Here is a 27,819-nt window from a genome sequence, read left to right as displayed (position 1 = left end):
AAGCTGGAGCGTGAAAAATATGGTGCAGCTCTGTATAGAAACCAATCACTTTTTTTTTTTTTTTTTTTTTTTTTTTATTTGTCAAAGCTTAAATTGAACAAGCTGAAATTAGAAGCTGATTGGCTACCATGCACAGCTGCTTCAGATTTTGCACACTCCAGTTTTAGTAAATCCACACCAGTGCGTTGTAATACACAGGGGCCACTTTTCTGCATGGGCTCTATTTTTTAGTTTTTTGTATTAATGTTTGTGTCCATATGGGAAGGATTTGCCCTATACTTGTCCTGAATACCATTGTCATAGAGACAAAGTTATGGAAAACCATGAGTTAACTGTCATCAGTGGAACGGGAGAAGATGGTTTATCCAATGGGGAAACATTTTCTGGTAACAACTGTACAAGATGGGAATTTTCTTTACTTTTTTGAGGGGGATTTCCTCTCATTTCTTCTTGCATTTCGAAAATGGGGAGGCCACGTTCACAGCTGTGCGTCTTGTCCTGCAACTTGGGACTGAAAATTCACATGACAAATCGTACCCTGTGATTTTTCCAATGCGTACTGTTCATATCTGTGCGACTTAAAGCCGCAGCAACTTCAAAGTAGTCCCTGCACTACTTTGGTCTGACTTTGATGCGACTTGAGGTCCATAGACCTCAAGATTTAACAGGCATTGCTTCAAGTTGTGTCAAAGTTGCATGACTTTCAGGTCACACAAGTGTGAAAGGGACCAAAATTAAATATTTACAGAACTGTCGTTCCACTGGTGACAGTTAACTCATGGTTTTACATAACTTTCTGTCTCTATGACAATGGTATTTTAAATTTAAATTTTAAATTATAATTTTTGAGACTGATAATGAACTTTTGATTTTCCTACAGTTATTCAGAGTAACCTTCCAGAATCTGGGAAAAATGCACAATCTGCTCCACCACAAAATCCGGATGAACCACCATGGTTCTCCTTGGCAAAGAAAAAAGCAAAAGCATGGAGTAAGATGCCTCAGATCGTGCAGTAGTATCACATGAATGTTGTATGTTTGTTGTTGTTTTTGTTTCCGGTTTTACCTTTTTCAGCCAATGCTATCAAGAAAATTTATTTTTCTTAATTTCTGTAAATGAATTTGCAATAAGGAACACTGTCCCTTATTTCAGAACATTGTATTTGTATATACCTGTGCTTTTTGACTTCCAAAAGAGCTTTTGACCCTTATAGAAAATCATTTAAAAACAATGCAAATGTAATTATGTTTATATAACAGATTTATGCGATTGCTGGCTGTGCTGAGACCATACCAATATAACTATAAAGCTATACAAGGAGAGAGTACACAACACATAGCTATATGTATTAAGGTAACTTCTGTCTTCCTAAGACTATTAACAGGATGGAAACTTTTAACAGAAGGGGCTTTGTAGCATTAAAGCCTCACTTCGCGGAACTGGCAAGGTGGAACTCCATCCCACCTCCCTCTCATGCACCTTGCCAGGCTTTTTAATTTCCCTTCCTTACAGCTATACTCGCCTAAATCTCTATCCAGGTCCAGCACTGCACCCCTCTACTGATGTTGGTCCCCTTTTGGATCCTGAGGCTGGATGTCTAGTGGGAAGTGTCTACGATGAGTCTTCATGTGCTTACAGGCTTTTAGTGATTGTTTTTGTGTGCGTGTGTTTGTTTGTTCTTTTTCTTTTTTATCACTGTGAGTTTATATAAGAAATTAAAGTGGAAAAAAAATTTACCTTTTACCATCTACCAAGTCTAACTTCACATCAAAATCACATGACCATACTAACACATATCCAGCATTCTCAACTTGGACCTATGGAAACCTGGCAACAGCCAACACATACATTTAGGCATCTTCCACACTATGTATTGCTTTCAAAGGGTTAGTTCATCTTTTCTGAAAAAATTAAAAGGTGAAAGAATTATGTTCACACACCCCAACTCCTCTGGGAAGGAAGCTGCAGAAAAATTAGAGGGAAGTGTAGGGATTTCAAATCCTGGGCTGATGCCTCGGCTGCATGGGCAGTATCTGCTTATCACCTATGGAGGCAAATACAGCTGGGATTGGGGAAGATGTATAGTGTGTGTGTGTGTGTGTGTGTGTGTGTGTGTGTGTGTTCACCTTTCCATTTTTTTCTGAAAAGGTGAACTTGCACTTTTTAACATATTCATGCAACAAATGATTTTGTAGTTTTATAGTAACACATAAATTACCATTTTAATGCAGTGCACCACAACACTGCTAATTATTACATTGGGGTGCCTTTCAGAATGAATGGCAACATGTTGCAATTTGTGTGTTGTGTGGATAGGCTCTTAATGTCTGACTGTCCCACAACTACCTGTAGTGGATAGAAATCCATTCGGTCACAGGTAAATACAAAGATGTCAAGAGGCCCTAAAAAGCTTTGCTCACCCTTCCCTTAGGTTTGAAATTTCTAGACAAACAAGTAAATTTAGCAATTTCAAAGAATACATTTGCAAGAGTGCAGAAGGATATAGGAATTGACACATTTGAACAAAAATCTTGCTGCTATAGTCTGACATATAAAGTGACTGACACATTATCAGTCTGATTTTTATGGTAGGTTCTTTTTAACAAAGAGTAAAGAACATCCAAAAAAATCACATTTGAAAAAAGTTATAAATTGATTTGCATTTTAATGAGTGAAATAATTATTTTACCCCTTCACTAAACATGACTTGGTGGCAAAACCCTTGCTGGCAATCAGGGAGGCGAGATGTTTCTTGTAGTTGGCCACCAGGTTTCCACACCTCTCAAGAGGGATTTTGTCCCACTCCTCATTGCAGATCCTCTACAAGTCATTAAGGTTTCGAGGCTGACGTTTTGATAGCGCGAACCTTCAGCTCCTTCCACATATATTTTAAGGGATTAGGTCTGGAGACTGGCTAAGACCTTTTATGTGCTTTTTGAGCCACTCCTTTCTTGCCTTGGCTGTGTGTTTTGGATCATTGTCATGCTGGAATACCCATCCACGACCCATTTTCAATGCCCCGGCTGAGGGAAGGAGGTTCTCACCCAAGATTTGATGATGGATGGGCCCCGTCCATCGTCACTTTTTTGATGCAGTGAAGTTCTCCTGTCCCCTTGGCAGAAAAACACCCCCAAAGCATAATGTTTCCACCTTCATGTTTGATGGTGGGGATGGTGTTTATGGTTTCATAGGCAGCATTCCTCCTCCAAATATGGAGAGTTGAGTTGATGCCAAAGAGCTTGATTTTGGTCTCCTCTGACCACAACACTTTCACCCAGTTCTCCTCTGAATCATTCAGATGTTCATTAGCAAACTTCAGACGGGCCTCTACATGTGCTTTCTTGAGCAGGGGGACCTTGCGGGCATTGCAGGATTTCAGTCTTTCACAGCGTAGTGTGTTACTAATTGTTTTCTTGGTGACTATGGTCCCAGCTGCCTTGAGATCATTGACCAGATTTTCCTGTGTAGTTCTGAGCTGATTCCTCATCATTCTCATAATCATTGAAACTCCACAAGGTGAGATCTTGCAAGGAGCTCCAGACTGAGGGAGATCGACAGTCATTTTGTGTTTCTTCCATTTGCAAATAGTGGCACCATCTGTTGTCACCCTCCCACCAAGCTGCTTAGTGATTGTCTTGTAGCCTATCCAAGGCTTGTGTAGGTCTACAATCTTGTCCCTGACATCCTTGGACAGCTCTTTGGTCTTGGCCATGGTGGAGAGATTGGGATCAGATTGCTTCTGTGGACAGGTGTCTCTTATACAGATAACAAGCTGCGATTAGAAGCACTCCCTTTAAGAGATTGCTCCTAATCTCAGTTTGTTACCTGTATAGAAGACACCTGAGAGACAGAAATTGTGCTGATTTGAGAGGGGATCAAATACTTATTTCACTCCATTAAAATGCAAATCAGTTTTATAACTTTTGAAATGTGTGTTTTTGCTCTCACTGTTAAAATAACCTACCATTAAAATTATAGACTGATAATTTCTTTGTCAGTGAGCAAATGTACAAAATCAGCAGGGGCTCAAATTCTTTATCCCTCACTGTAAAAAGCCAGCAAATGGTTCAGACATCATTGTCTTTAAAAAAACATTTTTGGTCAAACTAAAGCTTTAAAATGGTTAGTATTAAAAAAATGTTTGTTTATTAGAAATAAAGTATATTTCAGTTTGGAAAAACATATGCTCCTGAACAGGCTTTAAATTTGTAGTCTGTCAACATTTACCAGGGTCTCTGATTGACAGTACTGGTTGCCTGAATGAGGGGGGGGGGGGACTAGATTTGGAAAACCTGATCATAACCGAGGTGGCGGTATGAAAATCATAATTTCTGCCCTTGCTTATCTTTTATTGAATGTCTCACTGCAAGGCGTTCTAATGACTTTCATGTATATACTATAGCACTTATTAGAGCAGATTTTCCTTTGACATTCAATGTTGTTGGTACCTAAAGCATATGGAGGCATACATTTTAATAAACCTTGGCACATGTGTCCCTGCTGTATAGTGAGTACTTTTGCTTGAAAAAATATGCTTTGTTTCAGTGTAACCACAGGTAAAATCTGCTGCTGTGGCAAGAACATGGTTTAAAGGGCAGTTTTCAATAGGTGGCAGCACTGTGGCATAGTGATAAGTGCTTCTGCCCAGCACTGGGTTCCCTGATTTCAAATCTCCTTCACAAAGTTGTATCCATGGAGCTTGCAAGTTATCCCTGTGCTTGCATGGGTTTCCTCCCACACCTCAGAAACATGCTGGCAGGCTCCTTGAAGGCAAGGACTGATGTGAATGTACAGTATACAGTGCTGAGTAAATTGTTGGCACTATATACCGGTTATAATATATGAAACTAGTTTTTGCCAGAATTTAAAGTGTTGTCACTCAGATGCTAATATTGAATAGCATATCTGCATATTTTGCATCTCATGGTGTTCTAAAACTGTGAGCTTTTGTAATAAGCATACCTGATGTCCCTTGCCTTATGTAGCACTGTAAGGCAATTGCCTTCATTTACTATTATCCTTTTAAACAGGCCTAAATCTAAGCCTGCAGAAATATAGCCTATTGTATTCCCTGGGTCCAGGTGTGATCCCTCTAATCCCACTAATGGCTCGCCTATACTGAAGCATGGGAAGGCGGTTCCACAGCAAACTAAGGGCCCTTTCACATGTACGGATCCCGTGAGGATCCGTACCTTTCTCATCCACTTTCTCAGCGGGGATCGCTCCATTGATCCCCGCTGAGCTGGCAGATGACAGGGCGGTCCCTGCACACTGTGCAGGGACCGCCCTGTCAGATCTCTGCTCTCCCCTATGGGGGGATTGGATGAACACGGACAGTCTCTCCGTGTTCATCCGATCCGCAGACAGATGGAAAAATAGGATTTTTCTCCGTCTGCAGAATCGAAGCATAGCAGACACTGATGAGATCGGGTGTCAGTGGATGTTCATCCGCTGACACCCGCTATCCCATAGGGATACATGTATGTCTGTATTTCATCCGAAAACGGATGGATGAAATACGGACATACAGTCCACTGGTGTGAAAGGGCCCTTGCAGAGATGTAAACCTGCTGAGAAGCACAATTAAAAATTAAACTTAAACCAGTGAAGCTGGTCCAAATAAACCATTTACTTCACAAAGCGATGCAGCAGCTGGAGAACTGTATAAAGCCAAAACCATCTACAGAATATAGCACTGCAGTCTGGCAGTGGGGTGGGAACTTCCTGTCTCAAACCCAACAAAATCAAGTTCGGTTGAGCTACACTCAGTCCTTACAAAGCGCTTTGTAGTCTGTGAATGAATACAAAGCTTCCTCTGATTGGCTGAGGTGGATGGATCTGATTTAGCTTTGTGAAAGGTTGAGTGTAGCTCAGTACAGGTCGATTTTTGTTCAGGGTGTGGGACAGGAAGTTCCTATTCCACTGGGGTTACACAGCTTGGGCTACACACTGTCCATACAGCGCTGGGAGACGCTGCATCTCTTAGCGAACAAGACAACAATAATCCCATTAGCCAAGCTTGGCCCAAACAAACTATTTAAACTTCACTAAAAGCTGGAGGTCAGCTTTTAAAGCGGGCGTTCACCCGAAAAAAAAAATTTAACATTAGATTTAGGCTAATCAAGGGGAGCAGAAACGGGTATTTTTTTTTTTTTTAAATCAATGCCGTACTTACCGTTTTAGAGATCGATGTTCTCCCGCCGCTTCCGGGTATGATCTTTGGGACTGGGCGTTCCTATTTGATTGACAGCCTTCCAACGGTCGCATACAGCGTGTCACCAGGTGCCGAAAGAAGCCGAACGTCGGTGCGGCTCTATACTGCGCCTGCGCACCGACGTTCGGCTACTTTCGGAAACTCGTGACGCGCTGGATGCGACCGTCAGAAGCCTGTCAATCAAATGGGAACGCCCAGTCCCGTAGCCCATACCCGGAAGCGGCGGGAGAACATCTATCTCTACAACGGTAAGTACGGCATTGATTTTGAAAAAAATACCCGTTTCTGCTCCCCTTAATTAGCCTAAATCTAATGTTAAAAATGTATATTTTGGGTGAACCTCCACTTTAAGTTAACTTTGGACATTCACTGTAACATGTTTTATGAAAATGGTACCAGTTTACTGAGCGTTTTTACTTGTTCCTTGGGGACTCTTTTTAAATGAAATTTTCAGTAGGACGATTGTCCGTTTTTTTTGCCTAACAAAAAATAAATTAAAAAAATACCCCAAATAAGTTATTTTCCCCTTCTTAAAAACATTGGCAGACCTCTTCCATATCAGTAGGTATTTACATGTTGATGGGTCTACTTTGTATACTGAAAACATTTTTATCCCCTGGGAATACAGACATTTGCATATTACATGTGAAGGAATCATGAAGGTGTCGCCTCTACCACCCTATAAAATTCTAATTGTCTTTTCCACTCTAGGAATTCCTGCTTGGTGCATTACTTGTGAATATTGTGAAAAAAAAATCACACTGCCTACAGTATTTCATAGGGTTACTCAATGATTGGTGAACCTAAATACAAAGTGTTTTCTTTTACAGGGCCAAACTTTCATACTCAAAGAACTAACTGCAGGGCACACCTAAATGATGCAAACTAGTTGGGCACTTCCTGGCCTATGTAATTCTGCCTACTTCCATTACTCTAACACGCGACATGGGTATACAGATCGATGGTCGACTAGGCTTGTGAGTGATCAGGTTCCCTCCAATCCATGCTTCTAAAACAGCAGTCACCTGCTCTGTCCAAGCAGAATAAGACAGCATTTTCAAGCCAGGGTAAACAGAAGCACTTGGATTAGACTTGGGTTAGCCCTAGGGTATATGAAAAGTCAGCCCTCATCTTTTAAAAAGTCTCAAATTTGCAAATATAAAAAAAAGTCAGCACTTGACACTTCCTTTTGAGTCGAACTAAAAGTTAACGGAGAACTGTAATATTAACCTCATAAATGAGATTAACTTTCATGTAAGAGCATTTTTAAATCCCAAGTTTAGCCCCCCCCCCCCCAAAAAGGCACAGAGAACATTACCTAGTGTCCTTGTGATGTGTCAATTGGTGCCCAATTATGCTTGCCCTTTCCTTCCCCCTCCTGCATAGAAGCTGTACTAAAGCTTCTATGAATGAAACGGTCTATAAATGGAGGCAACGGGCCTTTCCTTTATCTGCTCGTCTGCCATTCATGGAAGCTATAGTGCAGCTCTTCTGACTGGAGAAGGTCGGTTAAAGGGCCGACATAGTTGGTCATCTTGAGGAGTGGCTATTGCAGATCATCCCTTTTTTTTTTTTTTTTTACCCAAACTTTAGGCTTTTAAATGTCAAAATACAATACAGTATTTTTTTTTTTCAACAAATCTAAGCTCTTTCCTATCTTAAAGCACAGTTCGGTTATCTAAACTTCCATCAGGGATTCAAAATAGTATTCTAAACATTTAACCAAGTTCTGGTGTAGAAGCCACAGTAACTGTTCAGTAATTATTTTGCACACTGGCACGTGTGTACCTTTACCAGTGTTTATGAACTATGCACTTTTTAAAACGTATAATAATTTTCTTGTTCAGATTGCATTGAAATATTTGGAGATGAGGACATTTTGTCCCTCTTTGTGTATATAATATATATAAACTGGTTTATATACTTCTGTGATTGATTTTTTTTCCCCCCTGGAGTGTAGTTTTCATGCATGATTTGTATATACAGTATGTACCAAGCTTGCACTGTATCTTTTATTTGTTTGTAATCCTATTTTTTTTTTTGTATGACAATTACTCCAAGTGTTTAATAAATGCAGAACTTTCTTATTTTTATGCTGCTTGTTTTATCTTTCATAACTAATATGTCCAAACTTATTTCTTTAATTATGAAATTGACTTCTGTTTTATAATGTGTCCTTAGTTGCCTTCTAATGGCTTATTATCAAAATGTAACTGCACAAACAGAATTGTTTTGGTAAAAGGACGATGGGTGCCTATATAAAGACTTGGTAATGTAGATGATGCCATACTACAAGCTTTTATAGCTCAACCACTTGGGCCTTGTAAGACAGGTACTTACAGTGGCAAGAAAAAGTATGTGGACCCCTTGAAAAATAACAGGTTTTCTGCAGTAATTTGCCATAAAATAGGATCTGATCATTATCCAAGTCACAACAATAGATAAACACAATGTGCTTAAGCTAATAAAATGCAAACCATTCTAATTTATTGTGTCTTTATTAAACGCGCCCATTAAACATTCGCAGTGCTGGAGGAACCCATAGTTTGGAGGTGTGGTTCAGAGCTGCTTTGATTGATAAGACAAACATTTTAGGATTGCCATTAATAGCATCAGCTGATGTGAACCATGCCTCACAAAAAGGAGCTCTCTGAAGACATATGGTCAAGGTAGTTGATCTGTATAAGGCTGGAAAAGGATACAACGCAATCTGTTTAGGCATCCATCAGTTGACAAATTGTCTATAAATGGAGAGCGTTTTGTACTGTGACTGCTCATCCTAGAGGTGGGTACCCAGCCTAAATGTCTAGGTGAAACAAAAGTTGAATTGTTCTGGAAGAATACTCGGCACTATGCAAACATCAAGACGACATCCCAGCAGTGAAGTGTGGTGGAGAGAACATCCTGATTTGGATTTGTCTTACTGACTTAGGGCATGGACCACTTTCCATCGAGGGGAATATGAATTCCCAAGTTTACTAAAGTATCCTACAGGATAATGTTGGGGTGGCTGTCTACCAGCTGAAGCTTAGTAAAAGTTGGGTGATGCAGCAGGACGATGACCCTAATCATTGAAGTAAATCCATCACAGGCTGCCTTCAGAAAAAGTAAATGCACCTTCTGGAGTGGCCCAGAGTCCAGACCCAGGGATGACCTTGAGAGCCATTCACACCACACATCCTACAAATGTATCTGAGCTGAAGGAGTGTACTAAAAGTGGTTGTAAAGGCTGAAGGTTTTTTACCTTCCTGCATGAAGGTAAAAAAAAAAACCTGTGTGCTGCAGCCCCCTCTCAATCCAGTGATGTGCCTCGGCTGTCCCGGGACTTCCTCTTCTCATTGGCTTAGACAGCAGCAGGAGCCATTGGCTCACACTGCTGTTAATCAAAATAGTAGGTGTTATGTATCACGTACCTGGTAGCCAGAGCCCGATGGTAGGAGGAGGCCTCTCTTACAGCTCCGGCTCGTGAGCTGCCGGATTGGGAACAGCAGACTCAGGAGCCTGGTGGGGTAGGAGTGCCGGCGTGCTGGGTAGGTGAAGCAGGTGCTGACTTCCTCTGGAAGGGTAGGCTGGAAGATGATTTGGATCAATGACAGCAGACGGAAGCAGAGTCAGGTAAGCCGGGTCACAACAGATGGTTCAGGTAATCCGATGCAGCAGGCAGAAGAGTAATCAGGGTACAAGCAGGAAGGTCTGGCAACGGTAGGTCAATCTGAAGAGGTGGTCAATGGAAGCCGGGGTCAGGATCGGAGAGGTACAGATGGTCAAACAAGCCGGGTCACAAAGTTCAATCAGAAGTTCAAATCAGGTAAACAGGTTCTCAGGTTCAAGTTCAATCAGGGACTGCAGATCAGACAGCAACTTGCAGGAAGCAAGGACTGAGCTTTTAAAGGCGTTTTGGCGCCAAGGAGGGTTCACGTGCACGCGCGCGCTCCCGCTGACGCACGCGCACGTCCCGCTGATGTACGCCGCTGTCTCAGCCCAATGCTGGGCTGACGATTTTGGAAGGTAAGTCCCTGACAGTAGGGGTTGGGGCCGAGCTGCAGCTCTGTGTCTTCTAAATGCATAGAACAGGGTTTGGGAGCAAGCATGCACCAGTGCTCCCATAGCAAGCGTGTTGCTATTGGGGGCTTTGATTCAAGGGGGGGAGTCAGGAGCACTGGCTGTGGACCCATGAAGTGGGCGATCAGTGCTGCTGCTCTGTGCAAAAACACTGCATGGGGCAGGTAAGTATGATATGTTTTGAAAAAAATAAAAAATTAATTTAATACCACTTTAATTCAAAGACTTTCATTTTATTTATTTTTTTAGTTCGTAGATGGATACTTTTTAAAAAAAATAAGAAATCTTATTTAAAGTAATCATGTGATTGTCAAATATATGGGAAGTGCCATCAGTAACCTAATTTTTAAATGGTGATCATTCTTTCAAAACCTATTTGTGCAAATGCCAAGCCACTTTAATTTCTAATGGAGATTACAAACTTGGTCCTTATACATTAACGTTTAGGTATTCCATAGCTTTAAAAAATTGGTTTGAAACTGTTGCATCTATTGGTTAACCAAAGTGCATTAGGAAATAAGATGACAAAAACATGTTCTTGTTGACAACAATTGAGCCCAGATAACCTTGCCATAAAGTAAAGAAATCTAAGTCGGGATGGTGCTGCTGCTTGAGCATCTCCGAAGTCTTGTATTGTGTTCGTGTGTTACGCCTCAACTTTAAAAACACTAACCCCTCATAAAATAAGTGGATAGTAAAAGCTGAACGGGTTTTAGATTTTATTTTAAGATCAGATGTTAAACAAAATCATAGTAAAAGATAGGGTGTCTTAGAAACTTCTGAAGAAGACCTCTCCTAGCCCACAGAATGAAGGACATGGGACTTTTGCTGTATCCACTTTCCTCGTTCGTGATATTCTTCAGGTCCATGGAATTTGGCAAATTACTTAATGGTCTCATATGGGCAAGGAGTGCTCATGAGGAATAGCCCTCGAGTACATTTTTGATGGTCTGGCCTTCTTCTTCACTACAGTGCTGCCCAGTTTTAGTGTAAAACAATGGGGACATACATTTTTGAGAAATTCCGTTTTTTCTTGCAACCTGCAAGTCGGAGTTATTCTGGATTTCTTGCTGTGTATTTCTTAAAAATAACCAATTCTCTCTGCAATTACAATGCCATTTAAATGCCAGATGCTGGGAAACAAAATGGAATATTACAGGGATTATCAACCTGTATCAATGCATTATTAAAAACAAATGTATACAAGCTGCTACAGCAGAATATTCTGTAGGCATTTTGCTTTATCTACAAACCTGAAAATCTGTATAGTGTGTGAGTTTGTAGGCCAGAATTCCAACGGCTCCTATCCACTCTGTTACAATGGCTATTTTCCCACTGATCTAAAAGACAACAAATGCTTTTGGTTAAAACGCCAACCAGTGGCTGCAGTTATGATATGTAACTTTTTTATTTTAGTATGCATGTACTAGAAAGAGTACAACGTATATGCCATCAGACAACCAACTGTTGAGACATGCTCTGTGTCTCTTGAGCTGCCACAGTAAAATGCAGGCATCGCTCAACCACTTGTAGTATTCAGATAACCGTGCATTACCAACTGTCCCTGATTTCGAAGGACTGTCCCTGATTTAAAACAAAGTCCCTCTTTCCTTCATTTGTCCCTCATTTCGGTCTGATCTATATAATTGTATATAAAGTGCACTTTTTATCTTTCAAAAAGTGTTTCCCATTGCTAAACCTTTCATCAAATTTTCTAAATTGCTGCATTTCTAAATTCCAGAAGCCTGTATAATGGAATAGTAGTGGTAAACAAAAAAGTTTTACTAATCACTTTTGTATAATGCTCATTTTAAGGGGGGCGTGGCAGGGGGTGTGTCTTATGCCTGCATACTTTTGCTAATAGGTGTCCCTCGTTCCCATCTCAGAAAGTTGGGATGTATGCATTACTGTGTCTCGAATGCTTCCGTTTCTCCTATCCATTGCAACAGTGAACATCACTAATCGGACACAACAGTATTTCTGGCAACTTTAATCGCATATTTCAAAGATGGTATGTATCGTGATTTACAAAAACTGGTACACTCAGAATCTGGTGTGCATAGTAGCCAATCCGCTTCTAGGTTTAAGCCCTCATTCACATTAACTGCAGTTTTTGAAATAGTGTGACTTCAACTGAAATCGCACGATTTCAAAGCTGCGTGTCGGTGCGACTTGGACATCTGTGTGGCTTCATGCACGCATGGCTATGCAAGTCGCACCCGAAATCGCCAAAAGTGGTGCAGGCACTACTTTTTCAAAATGATGTGACACCACAAAGTCGGCGGCGCACCAATTTGAACATTGCCGTCAGTAGCGTGACCTGTCAAGTCTCATGACAAGTCCCTCCAATGTAAATGAGGGCTTATGGTCAAACCTTAATTAAACAAGCTGACGTTAGAAAGTCACATTAACCCTTTCTGATATAACAGTAACAGTGGGCATTGATCTCAACCATAGTTTTAACTGCTTTTGCAGTTTCTTGCACAAATAAAAAAATAAAAATAAATCCTGTTGTGATTGAGTGTACCTACAGAGATAACAAACATAAATGCTTTTAAGAAAAAGGAAACGTACATCTAAACACAGACTTCCGGAGCAGATCTGCCACCATATTGAACACGAGAGGAAAACTGACAAGCCTCGTTAAGGAAAGTAGCACAAGTAAACCTGTGTAATACAGTATATTGTAGTTCTTTATATGATATGGATTGCTGCATTTTTCACATGACACTGCAAGTACACCTGAAATGTGACTTTAACCACTTCCCACTTCAGCCCCGGGAAGGATTTACCCCCTAATGACCAGGCCATTTTTTGCGATATAGCACTGCGTCGCTTTAACGGACAATTGCGCGGTTGTGCGACGTTGTACCCAAACAAAATTAGTGTCCCTCCTTTTTTTTTTTCTCCCACAAACGGAGCTTTCTTTTGGTGGTATTTGATCACCTCTGCAGGTCTTTTATTTTTTGCGCTAGAAAAAAAAGACAAGGTTTTTTTTTTTGCTATAATACATATAGCATAAATGTAAAAAAACAAATGTATTCATCAGTTTAGGACAATATGTATTCTGCTACATATTTTTGGTAAAAAAAATCTCAATAAACGTGATTGGTTTGTGCAAAAGTTATTGCGTCTACAAAATAGGGGATCGATTTAGGGGCTTCTCATTTTTTTTATTTGTTTTTACTGGTAATGCGGCAAGCTACGATTTTTTTTTTTTGCGGGATTGTGGCAGACAAATCTGACCCCAAGTGACACTTTGGTGACCAGTGACACCAATACAGTGATCAGTGCTATAAAAATGCACTGATCACTGTATAAATACACTGACCGGGAAGGGGTTAACACTAGGGGGCGATCAAGGGGTTAAGTGTTCCTTGGGAAGGTGCATTCTTAGTGTGGGGGGAGTGGACTAATAGGGAGTAGAGAGAAATCGCTCTTCCGGATCACTAGGAACAGCAGATCTTTCCTCCCCTGTCAGAACAGGGAGCCTCCTTGTTTCGTCTCCCGAAATCGCGCGTGCCCATACGATCACATGCAGCGTCGGTTGGCGTGGTCAAGCCGCCTTGCCGCAGTATATCTGCAGTGGGCGGTCCGCAAGTACTTAAAGAGTAACTTCACTGGGTGATCTATGTATGTGGATTTTAACTTTGTTGCAGACGCCTATCTTTTGTTATTTTGAAGAAATAGCGGTTTGTTTTCTCTGTGTTTATATGGAAAGTGAATCTAATGGGAGTGGTTTTATAGTTATCAATCAGCTGCTGCACCTGCAGGGTTCTAATGAGGAAAGTGGCTGGGTCTGCATTTCTTTAGACATGATTTTCTTTTGGGAGTATCTCGCCAAAAATTTGATTTTTGTTGCAGGTGATGCCTTAAATCTGACTTGTATCTGGCTTACCGATTTTCCCAGAAGTCTGAACTCAATCGCACAAACAGGGAATTACATATTTGGGGGGGGGGGGGGGGGGGCGTTCTGTACATCATCTGTGCACAGACTGACTGCAGGTAGCCATACTACATATTACAGAAAATTACAGAGCTGCAGATTGAAAAGGAAAGGTAATATTTTATTACATTCAATTACAATATGATTTGTGTAGTAATTGCATATTCTAGATACATTGTGGGTTAACTTTTTTGTTTTATTTATGATTTGTGTATGTGTTTTATGAGTTGCTCATAAGAAAGGTATTCTCCAGACAGACATTAATAAATACAGTATATAAACATTTCCCACTCTCCATTAGTATTGGTTAAAAAGGATACAGGTGGTGAGACAAAGGACTGTTATAATAGAGATGGACAGCCTTAGATGGCACATAAAACGGCTGTTGAATGAAAGTTTATACAGGAATATGGCCTGGCACGTGTTGTGTATGGCACTACCTAAAAATGAGATGGCAGCAGCAATCCTGTGTGGCACGGGATGAGTTAATGCCTAAAATATAAACATAAACCATGGCACATCATAATACAGGCAGGTTTAACAAGCATTATAATACATTAATCTTCAAGCACTAATGTAGAAGTAGGACACAGGGACTTGAATGGTCACATCTGCAACCAACCCTGTGTTTCTGGTGCGTCAGTATACCCTCCAACAACGTACATCCAATTTGCATGTCAGGAGATTGTGACTGAGGTTTACACATCTCCGGAGCGGCTCCGGTGCGTCTTCTGGTCCATTTCAGGTCCGAATTCAGCCAAGATTTCGAACTGAAACGGTGAACGGGGGGCACCGGGCCCCTGCTGTGAGCCGCTCCGCACTGCGGTGTAAACCCAGCCTTAAAGGGGTTGTAAAGGTTCGATTTTTATTTTCTAAATAGGTTCCTTTAAGCTAGTGTATTGTTGGTTCACTTACCTTTTCCTTCAATTTCCCTTCTAAATGTTTTTTTTTTCTTTGTCTGAATTTTCTCACTGTTTCTCCTCAGTAAGCTTGCCCCCATCATCAATGGGGGTTAGTCAGCCAGTACAGCTTACTGAGGAGGAACAGGAAATGAGAAATTCAGACAAAGAAAATAAAGCAAAAATACATTTAGAAGGGAAATCGAAGGAAAAGGTAAGTAAATTTACACTGTTATAGAAGCTGTACACTCACTACTTTGTAAAGTGTAATTTCTTCAGTGTTGTCACATGAAAAGATATAATAAAATACTTACAAAAATGTGATGGGGTGTACTTACTTTTGTGAGATACTGTGTGTGTATATATAATTAAGTTGCTGGTTAGGCATATTGTCACTCGGTTTATGATTCATTTATATCTTTATATTTGTATTCTGGATGGTGCCATTGGATGGGTTTTGTTTCATTCTTCATTATCTTATTTTAATCGTGCACAGGCTGGTTTCAGTTGCCCAAGTACAGCTACACTAAACTGGCCATCCCTGTGGCTGCTGGAGCTGGATACCTTTACATCAGGGTAGGCAACCTTTAAGAGTCGGAGATCTACCTTAACAATGTGAAAGACATCAAAGATCACCAGAAATGAACTAGTGAGGCCTAACTAAAGTAAATGGTAAGGAAAACATAGAAAAATATAATAATCCAAATGTCACTGTAAAAATATACACTTGGCCTACCTTAAAAGTGGATAGCGTCCAGTAGTAAAAAGAACTGTGGTGGCTCAACGCGATTGGCACTGCGCTGACAAGCCATTCACCTCTGCAGCTAGGGGTTTGGATCCCGGTCTCGGCTACATGTGAATTTGAGTTTGGTGGTCTCAGCCTGGCTCCCGGTGGGTGTGCTATGCGAGGTAAGCCTGCGCTTAGTACGCCCACCCCCCTCCCACAAAAACCACCACACTTACACGAACTCGAAATTGGGTTAACATGCACGCACTTTGACCACGCGGTCTCTAAAAAGAGAGGCGAAGGACTAACGGGGCTGGTTGAGCGGGCTAGATCCTCTCACTCCCTTATAGGGAGTCCCTCTGCCCCGTTGGGCTTCAAAGCGGAGCAGGGCGCGCTGTGTGGGAGGACCCCCTCACACACCCACCATTGCCACCCGGGGGGATGGAGAAAGGTGGCAGATTGCCTCTGGGGGAGGCCTGCCTACTCCCAACTCCTGCAGTCCGGCTCCTCTCTCGAGTACACGCACAAAAATACACTTTAACCACTTGCCGACCGCGCACCGTCGATATACGTCCACAAGGTGGCTCTGCTGGGCGAGAGCACGTAATATGACGTCCTCTCTCCCAGCCGCCACTAGGGGCGCGCGCGCCGCCCGCCCCCGACTCCCGTGCGTGTGCCTGGCGGGCGCGATCGCCGCCGGGCACACGCGATCGCTCGGTACAGAGCGGGGACCGGGAGCTGTGTGTGTAAAGCAGGTCCTGTCAGCAGGGAAAATGTTGATCTTCGGTTCATACAATGTATGAACCGAGGATCAGTGTTTCCCCTAGTGAGGCCACCCCCCCCCCACAGTAAGAACACACCCAGGAATACTTAACCCCTTCCCCGCCCCCTAGTGTTAACCCCTTCACTGCCAGTGGCATTTTTATAGTAATACAATGCATTTTTATAGCACTGATCGCTATAAAAATGCCAATGGTCCCAAAAATGTGTCAAAAGTGTCCGAAGTGTCCGCCATAATGTCGCAGTACCGAAAAAAAAATCGCTGATCGCCGCCATTACTAGTAAAAAAAATATAATAAAAATGACATAAAACTACCCCCTATTTTGTAAACGCTATAACTTTTGCGCAAACCAATCAATAAACACTTATTGCGATTTTTTTTTACGAAAAATATGTAGAAGAAAACGTATCGGCCTAAACTGAGGAAAAAAAATGTTTTTTTATATATTTTTGGGGGATATTTATTATAGCAAAATGTAAAAAATATTCATTTTTTTTAAAATTGTCGCTCTATTTTTGTTTATAGCGCAAAAACTAAAAACCGCAGAGGTGATCAAATACCACCAAAAGAAAGCTCTATTTGTGGGAAAAAAAGGACGCCAATTTTGTTTGGGAGCCACGTCGCACGACCGCGCAATTGTCTGTTAAAACGACAGAGTCCCGAATCGCAAAAAGTACTCTGGTCTTTAGGCAGCAATATGGTCCGGGGGGTAAGTGGTTAATTAAAAAAAAAAAAAAAAAAGAACAGTAGACGTTGTCAGTAGGGCAATGGATGATGTCAGTAGTTTTTTTTTACAATTATTTTTTTAACAGCCTTGTTGTGGGGGCTTTGGTGAAATATAAGGGGTCTAAATAGAATCCTGATGCCTCACTTTTAAGGTGAGAAAGGAGATTGAGAACTGCAGCCTCAATATCCATCTCTGCAGCCTCAGCTACACAAAATAAATGAACAGGAAGAGCACTGCACAGTCTCCCTGTTCATTCACAAACTGAAGCATAGTAAACTGTTTTTACTTTGCTTCAGTTGTGAACAAACACAGTGGGGGTTATTTACTAAAGGCAAATCCACTTTACGCTACAAGTGCAAACTGCAGTTGAAATTGCACTTAGAAGTGCAGTCGCTGTAAATCTGAGGGGTAGATCAGAAATCATGTGCTGTTTTTTATTGTCTTTTTATTGTCTTTGAATGTCCCCCTCGGATCTACAGCGACTGCACTTCCAATTGCACTTTCAGTGCAATTTCAAGTGCACTTTACACTTGCAAAGTGGCCTTTATTAAAAAAAAACCCAGTGAGTGATTGGTATTGTAATATTTACCAGCCCCTCCCCCTGCTCTCCATTCTGAAATTATCCCTGCAGCAGCCAGTGGGAGGGAGAGGAAGGGAAGCCTGCAGCTCTGGGGAAGGGGACACAAAGGGGGGCCCGGGCAACAGAAGGAAAGGGAACCTGTACAGGAGGTGCAGCGTGGGCGGCATTTACTACAAGTGATCGCCTGTAGTTCCAGCTTCTCCTCCTCTCCCTCCTGACGTCTTTCAGCTACTGCAGGGAGGAGCTATAGGGGATTTGTTCCAGTAGATGCCACCCCCACTGCCCTTCCTGTCCAGACTGCCCTTTATTCTGCTTGTTGGTGGCTCAGCTTAAAGTTGTTCCCTCCCTGCGCCACTCTGCACCCCTTCTTTGCCGACCCCAGACTGCTCCTTCCACATATGAAATCTACCTGTCACCTGTCCACCTAAGGCTTCATTTCCATGGACGTTTTTACAGCCACTTTGTTTAGCCTTTTTTACAGCTTAAAAACGCCTGTCCATGTGTTGTTTTTTTTTTTGAGCTGTAGCACAAAAACTCAGCGGTAGCGTTTTTAGCGTTTTTAGCGTTTTTGTGCGTTTTTACAGGTCTAAGGCTGGAGCTTCAGAACGCACTGGTCCTGTTTTTTTTTTGCAGCTTAAAAACGGCTCGGCCATCTACAGCTCAAAAACGTCATGGTGGGCATGAGGCCATAGACTAACATAAAGAGCAGTTTTTAAGCTGCAAAAAAAGCTCAGAAAAGTGGCTGTAAAAACGTCCAAAAACGTCCATGGAAATGAAGCCTTATACTTGTGATTTGTAAGGTGTTTTTCTTTTACATACCGGAAATAAAGCAACAATTACTGTGCCAACACAGGCAATCCACCCAAGTCCAAGGATGGTACACTGTAGGTGGGGATAACAATGCTCACTTTCTGAAGACTTCATGGCGTAGTATCTGTACATACAATATGACAAAATCGCATCTGAAATACAAGATATTAAAATTAGCAAGAAATGCACAACTCTTTATTTTAGGAAATAACTAAAAACGAGTGTGTATTTATATAATGTGTGTGTCCCCAATCCACAGCACACTGTGTCTACTGCTGCCCAGACCAGGTTCCAATTGGTACCCTGCAGCCGCCCACACTGTTTCGCTTCCTCTCCCTGGCTGTCAGTGAGCAGAGGAGATGGAGAGACACAAGACACTAAGTGAAGTATTAGTGACAACTTTAATACAGCAGCCAAATGTAAACTCGCATAAATCCACAGAATTGCACTTGTCAATGTCAGGGCACATCAGCAGCAGCCTGTGTGGTATAGAAAGCCTTGGAATGGGTTGGAAGTCACCAGGAACCACCGTGAAAAGTGCGGAACAAGAAGTGACGTCACACCGGGGGGGGGGTGACCTTTCGTAACGCATTTTGACGCACCAATAAACCAGATCTACATATGCTGTCTGAATCGCATACAATTTCCCCCATCGCTCGTGTGTGCGTATAGAAAGGGATTAAAGTGCCATCTAGTGGCCAATTTACAAAATGTTAGAATTTACAGTAAATATTTGGCCACGTGCAAAATAATCTACGTAGGTTTCCTGGTCCGCTGATGATGGCAAATCACAGCCGCTGGAGGAGATGTAGAGGTGGTCCGCCCCAAAGCTGACATAACTTCTGCCCTGTGAGCACCTCCAGCGGCCCTGATTTGCTATCATTGGCAGAATGGGACTCCTATGTACATAGGCGTGCGCACAAGGTGTGCCCAGGCACACTCTAATCTTCCTTTACAGCACAGATTCCCCCTACTTCCTTGGATCCCTCCTTCCCCCTGCAGTGCTACCAGCTTCCCTCCTCTCCCTCCTCTCCCGCCAGCTGTTTCTGCAAGGATGTTTTAGGATGAATGTAGGAAGGGGCCGGTAAATATGTAATTGACCATACCCTTCCCTTTCTGAATGAACATTGTGGGTGATCAGTAGTGTGTGTTTGAGTTCGGGGTGCACACCCTAATTCAATAGACTGCGCACACCTATGCCTATGTAGATTATTTTGCATGTGGCCAGATATGTACTGTGAGTTCTAATATTTTTTAAACTGCCCACTAGATGATGCTTTTCCCTTCTGTACACGCACACAAGTGGGGGAAATCGCATGCAGTTCCGACTGAAATCGCATTCCTGTTCAAATCACATGAGGTTCTTTAAAGTGCGCTTTGCGGGAAAACATTTTTTGTATTGATGTAAATCCCTCCGCAAAGTATCGGCGAGTATTTGACCGAAAGTATCATTACTCATAAAAAGAAAAAACGGTATCAGTGCAACCCTAGTAGAATGTATAGTGACACTCTGTACAGAAAATACAATTCTGGGGCCATGCAGGACATGAAAGTGATGTCATCCATATCACCAAGGGTTCCTCTGAGGTTTCCAAAACATCGTTTTTTTTGTGTGTGTTTTTTTCTTTTACACCAGATCCATAGGTGTGCGCAGTCGATTGCATTAGGGTGTGCACCCCAAAGCTCAAACACACACTACTGATCACTTACAATGTTAATTCAGAAAGGGAAGGGGATGGTCAATTACATATTTACTGGCTCCTTCCTCCACTGATCCTAAAACATCCTTGCAGTAAGAGCTGTTGGGAGAAGAGGTAAGCTGTTAGCACTGCAGGGGGAAGGGGGGAGCCAGGGAAGTAGGGTGAATCTGTGCTTTAAAGGGTAATAAGGGTGTGCCTGGGCACACCTGGCACACCCTGTGCGCACGCCTTTGACCAGATCCCTATGTTCTTTGAGTAAAAGCCAGATTTATGGTATGTGTCATTGATTTGCTCCATATCAGACCTCATGAGGGATGTACCTGGTAGATCAGAAAACAAAGAGCTGCTATAAAAATCATGGAAGGATGGCTTACTTTCAATCTCTGCAGGGATATGGACAGTATGATCTATAGTAAACTTTGTACTTGCATGGCGGCGGTATTACCACTATACCACCAAGAAGATTCAGTAGGTTACAGACTTGCAAACCAGGTTTCCTGTCCAGAGGATTTATGGCACGATCCCCAGATTCAGAGGGTTAGCAAATTTGTTGATTAGAATTGCCCTATGACAATTTTACAGCATTACATTATCCCCAGTTATTACACAATATGCTGTGTGTCCTGGGACTTACCAAGAACTGCTGAAACGACAAATACAACCAAAAAAATGACAGACTCCGGAAAGTAGTCTCCAGTTTCACTGAAAAACAAGTAAAGGAATACTGATTTACCAAGATAAAGTGGAAATGATAGTTTCTTTCTCATTTTATTTTTAAACAGTTTTTTTCCATGTTTTAAATTGCAAATACATCTAAACCTTTGAATGCTGTACTTAGTTGGCCTCTAATTTTTCAGAGGCATTAGGATATTTCACTTATCTGTGCTACCTTAAGCTGTACTTTATTTTTGTATCTGATAGAAAGTATGATTTAAGATATATTATGCGTATTTACAGGTTTGTGTGTGTGTGTAAAAAAAAAAAAAAAAAAAAAGAAAACCTTGGTTTGGGATTTTTAGACCAAAAGGATGTCAGTAAGGGACATTTCAGGGACAGATGTAAAAAAAAAAAAACACCAATTTTTACATACTGTCCCTGGTTTTACTGAGGCTGGTAACCTTGATGGGGCCCCCTAGTGGCATGGGGCCCTCAGGCAGTGCCCGAATGGTCAGTCCACCCCTGCTTGCAGAGGTAATATATTTTTTTTTTGTGGTTTGTTACCACTTTAATACTATTTTAAAGCGGAGTTCCGGCCACAATTTCACTTTTTAAATATAAATACCCCTGTAATACACAAGCTTAATGTATTCTAGTAAAGTTAGTCGGTAAACTAAGGTCCGTTTTGTTAGGTTGTTACAGCATTTAGACACTTTATAAAATAGAAATTGACTGGGGCCATCTTAAGTGTGGGCATCATGAAGCCAGACTGTATGACTTCCTGGATTTCAGCCTTGCAGATCTCGCACATGCTCAGTGCTGCACAAGCAATGTAATAGTTTTCAGATCAGGTTTCAGCACCTGTACTGTCCAAGTCACATGATTCTTCGAGACTGGGGAGTGCACAGACTCCTGGAAAGTTACACCCACTACATTCCCAGGAGTCTGTGCGGTGTAGGTTAGGAAGCTTAAGCACCTAGGTGCAGGAAGAGGGAAGATTAACTATTCTGCCTAGCAACAACACTTTGAAGGCATCTAAAAAAAAAAAAAAAAATCTTAAAGGACTAATGACATTTTTTTAAAACTACTGATGTAATGTTATATTTATGGGTGGAACTCCACTTTAAGGGTATGATACTATTAGCTAGGATACCCCTTTACCATGATGTCCTAATTATTTTCTTATTTTGTTGAATTTTTGATCCAGGCTAAAGGAAATTACCGTATAGGCCAGAAAGCACAATGGCTCATGCTGGTTGGTGAAAAGATTCTCCTCTTGCTCCATGAGGGGAACAACTTTGGCAGGAGCCAAATGCTGCAGTCCAACTCTCCTACAAAATCCTTTTTCCTCCCCATATATACGGTAAATACATTACATTCTTACCTGATGTAAAGGAAGTAAGACTCAGCATGGCCATTGACGATGGTAAGAACATATAAAACCATAAACCCAAAGAAGGTCCAAATAGCCATTGAAATAGGCAAGAATCGCAAGTCTTGAACTTCCATAACATCGATGTGCTATTAACCAGGTTTCTCACTTTTTCCTAAAACAAAAAAAGTGAAAATGTGGTCTTTTTCTTAAACAATATCTCAAAGCAAGTAATCTGATCATAGGTCACTGACGTGTTAGTGTGTGTGATTATTCTGTAGGGGATTACACAGACGATTAAGGCTTTTCTCTATGCAAGTCTACATTTTCTATTAGGAGATTCTCATCCTCTGCGTGTTTTTTTTTCTCTTTATTTATCTCTCATCCCCACACCATGATCCTTGGATTTTAGGGGAGCAAAGGGAAGGTGTTTGTGTAATTCAGAACTAGGAGGGGCATTAAGGGGACCAATCACTCAGCACACCCTCAAGTGGCTTAGTTGACTATATATCGTACCTAAAAGAAACAAATAACTGTATGAATAAATGCTCCAGCAATAACGTTGGGACACTTACTTAGCTTTAGGCCTCTTGCACACCGCAGCTTGAAAAAGCTCAGTACAGCTTTTCTTCTTTCACTGAGCTAAAATACAGCTCATTAATTGTAATGAGCCTATGCACACAGGCACTTAACCACTTAAGACCCGGACCTTTAGGCAGCTAAAGGACCCGGGCAGGTTTTGCGATTCGGCACTGCGTTGCTTTAACAGACAATTGTGCGGTCGGTCGACGTGGCTCCCAAACAAAATTGGCGTCCTTTTTTTCCCACAAATATAACTTTCTTTTGGTGGTTTTTGATCACCTCTGCGGTTTTTATTTTTTGCGCTATAAACAAAAATAGAGCGACAATTTTGAAATAAATGCAATATTTTTTACTTTTTGCTATAATAAATATCCCCCAAAAATATATAAAAAAACATTTTTTTCCTCAGTTTAGGCCGATACGCATTCTTCTACCTATTTTTGGTAAAAAAATCGCAATAAGCGTTTATCGGTTGGTTTGCGCAAAATTTATAGCGTTTACAAAATAGGGGATAGTTTTATTGCATTTTTATAAAAAACTTTTTTTACTACTGTAGTGGGGTCGTCCTGTCAGAAGACTGACAGGCTATCCCCACTGGACTTTTATTCATGCTTGTAAATATGTGAGTTACCTTTTAAAGAGTTATGCATTGTGGGATTTCAAGTAGCGGGAGATATGGACTCCATTGACTCTTAGGAGAAACAGACTACACATCCCACAATGCCCTGCAACATTGGAACATATGACACCTCCGCACAGACTTATGGGGGAGGCTACTTAAAGAAAGGGCGCGGCTGATCTCGCTCTCTCGGGACCTGCATCTTCTCCTCTGTGGAACGCCTGACATAGCCCAGCCGCGCGACTAGGCCACCAACGTTGCTGGTTCCAGATACTTTGTTGTTTAATTCCTTTCACTGATCACCACTTGTGGATTACAAATTTAATGTGCACCGACCGGCCGCAACGTGGATATTAACTGGGCATGTGCCCAGCCGTGCCATTTTGCCGATGTAAATGTGCAGGAGGCGGTCCTTAAGTGGTTAAACAAGCGCTGTGCATTCTTCAGTGCTTTTTTGGTCAGTAATTTATGCCCATGTGCGCAAATTTACATATCGCGTAGAAAGAAAACGCAATAATAAGTTTTCGCGAAAATGCGGGAGTGCACACAAAATTGGGTTGTCCATGTTTTGATGTCTCCGCATGGGTAGCAGAGCCTATTGATGACACATGAAAAAGCTTGAACTCAGCCTAAGCTTTGAAGTGGTGGTTGTTCCTGCACTACAAGTCCAACGCTGAATGCTATAGCGCGGAATGTGGGCTGCTTAATCCAGCTGCTCTGACAAAAACAGGATATAACTATAAAATCAAAATTATTATTATACAGGATTTATATAGCGCCATCAGTTTTTGCGGCGATTTACAACTATAGGGCAGACAGTACAGTTACATTTTAATACAGAAGGAATCAGAGGGCCCTGCTTGTTAGAGCTTACAGAGCTGTCTACACAAAATTTGTGATACCAAATCAACAACAAAATGATATAGGTGTGTGTATATATATATATATATATATATATAGCTAAATCAAAATAACAATGACAAAAAACAAATACAATACGTGACAAAAATAATGTCTCCAAAATTCATATAGCTTTTGATAAAACCATAATAAATAAAAGTTCCATTTCATAAAGTGCAAGCAAGTGAGAAAATGTTTGCTTGTTTGTGAAAATCTTCTTCAATACTGTGTAAGTCACCCTCCAGTGTGATATAAATATATAATTCTGTGCCAACATAAAAGTGAAGGTAATAGCCTCCTACCATATAATATGGACCATATAAGGGTCAACAAAGCATATACATGCTCAGCCGATAAATAATTCCAAGTGCTTATCACCACTGTGTTGTCACTCCAAGCCAAGTAAAAATTCAGCCTCTTACCATACAGTGTGGACCATTTTAAACAAAATGGTCAATAGCACTTGTTAAAGTCAAGGTCTTCCTGTACCGCTTGTTATCCTATTATCCCAGGAGCAACCAGTTGCAGGATGAAAAACGGGGAAACACACTTCATAGAGTAATATGCTTTTAAAATGGTGCTTCTTTAATGCCAAATTTGCAATTACATGATAAACTTTTCCATGTCCCTAAGCCCTGGTTCACATTGATGCGAATTGGCATGTGATTTGACATGTGAAATCGCATGCCAAATCGGTTGCTATTGCCCACAATGGAACCGTCCGAATCGGTGTGATTCCAATTTCAAGTGCGATTTCAATAGACATCTGTGCAGGAAACCGCACAGGTTTCTGAAATCGTCGGACTGACATGCGGGAATGAAATTGTGTGAGTTCAGTTGAACTCGCACGATTTCAATCCTGCATCAATGTGAACCAGGGCTAAACCTTCTAAGAGGTGATTCCAACCAGGCGGTTTCCAAGTGCCAGGCTTCAGCTGACAGAGTGATGATGTCACACCTGATGTGTTTCGTCAGAAGATGACGTCTTCAGGGGGATTGGCAACATTTTAAAAACATATTACGCTATGAAGTGTGTTTTGTTGCATTTCATTCTGCAACTGGTTGCTGCTGAAAAAAATCAGATGACAAGCAATATGGGGAGACCCTGACTTTAACGAGCACTTTTGATCATTTTGTTTATAATGGTCCACAATGTATGGTAAAAGGCTGAATTTCCTACTAGGCTTGGAGTGACAACACGGTGATGATAATACTTTATTAGCTGAGCACTTATTATATGCTTTGTTGACCATTATATGGTCCATATTATAGGGGCAATTACTTTCACTTCACCATTACCCTCACTTTTATGTTAGCATGGAATTATATATCATTAGCAGACTGGAGGGTGATTTGCACAATATTGAAGATTTTTATGAACAAGAAAACATTTTCTCAATTATTTGTACTTTTTGAAATGGGACTTTTTTTTATGAATTTATCAATAAATACATACATTTTGGAGATATTATTTCTGTCACATATTGTATTTGATTGTAAAGGATTTTTTTTTTTAATAACAAACCCTGATCCTTTTCTGCCCCAGCGTCACTCCAGGCCCCTCCTCTTCATCGGGTGCCCCCACGGAGAGCCACTTCCCATGGGGGCACCAGTGCTGGCGCATTTACGGGTCCCGCTGCTTCGACCATTGACACAGACAGCAGGACTCGGCCCCACCCCCCCGCTCTGGTGTCACTGAATTTGATTGACAGGAGAGGGAACCAATGCTTCCCGATGCAATCAATATATTCAATGAGGACAGAGCCAGAGGCTGGAGCTGATGGGCTTGTGCACATTGCTGGAATGAACGGGTTCAGGTAATTAAAAGGGGGGGGGCTCTGGGGGGCAGCTGCAGCACAGAAGGTTGAGCCTTTACAACCCCTTTTAATGCCATTATATAAATGACCTGTAAAATTGAACAAATACATTTATATGATAACAGCCCTGTAAATGCTAACATAAAAATAACGAACAGAAACAGAGCAGGCCTTGTGAATACACAGCACACAAAATAAAAAAAATTACCTTAATAAAAATAAAAAAATAAAAAAGATCAAGTTAATGTGAAAACATCTCAGTGAAAATGCATGCCATTGAGTATTCTAATATGACAGCATATTTCCTGTCCCAGTAACTTACCCTGTAGATCACCACCTCGTTCTTCCAGTGATATACAATATGTTCAGAGCTTGCCTTTTATGAATAAACAGATAAATGTAAAATAAATGAAGGAGAATGACGGCTTGGAAATTATAAAGAAACTGACAAATGTTTCAAAATCCTTACTTTCATCTGTCCTTATAGTTTGCAAACAACCCAGGAAATAAGACACAGTTCACGTTTTGTATTGCAAATATTGATTGCTTAATATAGGCTTTTAGCCCGTTAAAATATTAAGCAACACTATCCTGCAGGTCAAAGAATGCAAAATAATCCAACATTTGACAATCCAAGTAATCTTTTCAGTAAGAGATTTAAAATAGATCTAAACCCAGTCACAAAAATGTAATATAAGCTTTTAACATGCTAATGACATTTTAAAAGTTTTTTTAATCTCCCTATATTTGCAGCCTTCATTGACCACTTTAAGACCCCCTTTCAAACTGGGGCGGCGTCGGCGGTAAAGCTTTACCATCGTTTTTGCTTTTTGCTATAATAAATATCCCCAATAATTTTTTCATCAGTTTAGGCCAATATGTAGTCTTCTACATATCTTTGGTAAAAAAAAAATCGCAATAAGTGTATATTGATTGGTTTGCGCAAAATTTATAGCGTCTACAAAATAGGGGATATATTTATGGCATTTTTATTATTATTTTTTTTTTTACTAGTAATATCGGTGATCAGCGTTTTTAGCGGGACTGCGACATTACGGCGGACAGATCAAACACTTTTGACACTTTTTTTTGAACCAGTGACACTTATACAGCGATCAGTGCTATAAAAATGCACTGATTACTGTGTAAATGTCACTGGCAGGGAAGGGGTTAACACTAAGGGGCAATCAAGGGGTTAAGTGTTTCCTAAGGAGGTCTTTCTAACTGGGGGGGAGTGTACTGACAGGGAGTAGAGAAGACTGCTCTGGTACTGGTGAGAAGACTGCTCTGGTAATGACTGCGGCTTACTCACAATGGTCTTCGTCAACAAGGTGGATGGTCCCTTAGTGTAGGGTGACCAGACATCCCCGGTTTCCGGGTACAGTCTCTGGATTGAGGACACTGTCCCCGGACCAGGTCTGTCC

At 41.3% G+C, this 27,819-nt stretch overlaps 2 protein-coding genes across 2 annotated transcripts in view; one reads left to right on the top strand and one right to left on the bottom strand.

The window, feature by feature from the left end:
- The window catches only part of KIAA1210 (KIAA1210 ortholog), a 65,811-nt gene extending 62,837 nt beyond the window's left edge, over window positions 1–2,974 (top strand). Inside the window, exon 13 of the mRNA XM_040323830.1 lies at window positions 881–2,974. Coding sequence (XP_040179764.1) covers window positions 881–1,017 — 137 coding nt within the window. The 3' untranslated portion in view covers window positions 1,018–2,974. The remainder of the gene's footprint in view (window positions 1–880) is intronic.
- Window positions 2,975–10,987: 8,013 nt separating this feature from the next.
- On the bottom strand, window positions 10,988–26,883 carry LOC120913686 (DNA damage-regulated autophagy modulator protein 1-like). The gene is made up of 8 exons (XM_040323829.1): window positions 26,718–26,883; window positions 22,490–22,652; window positions 21,083–21,150; window positions 18,758–18,900; window positions 14,544–14,715; window positions 12,852–12,907; window positions 11,531–11,617; window positions 10,988–11,410 (listed from the first exon to the last, which is right to left on the bottom strand). The coding sequence occupies exons 2-8, from the start codon at window positions 22,612–22,614 to the stop codon at window positions 11,192–11,194; spliced, it is 870 nt and encodes a 289-aa protein (XP_040179763.1). The 5' UTR covers window positions 22,615–22,652; window positions 26,718–26,883; the 3' UTR covers window positions 10,988–11,191.
- Window positions 26,884–27,819: the final 936 nt, after the last annotated feature.

This window comes from Rana temporaria, chromosome 9, assembly GCF_905171775.1.
Source record: "Rana temporaria chromosome 9, aRanTem1.1, whole genome shotgun sequence".
Taxonomy (NCBI): domain Eukaryota; kingdom Metazoa; phylum Chordata; class Amphibia; order Anura; family Ranidae; genus Rana; species Rana temporaria.
The sequence above is the reverse complement of the archived record's forward strand: the minus strand, read 5'-3'. Positions and strand labels throughout refer to the sequence as shown.

Bases quoted from the DNA above. Each gene is read 5' to 3' on its own strand.
- LOC120913686 (XM_040323829.1), bottom strand. From the start codon at position 22,614: ATGGAAGTTCAAGACTTGCGATTCTTGCCTATTTCAATGGCTATTTGG. The intron at 21,151-22,489 runs GTAAGAATGTAA...CTTGTTTTTCAG, and splicing joins TCTTACTTCCTTTACATCAG to TGAAACTGGAGACTACTTTC. The intron at 11,411-11,530 runs GTTTGTAGATAA...TTTGTTTCCCAG, and splicing joins CACACTATACAGATTTTCAG to CATCTGGCATTTAAATGGCA.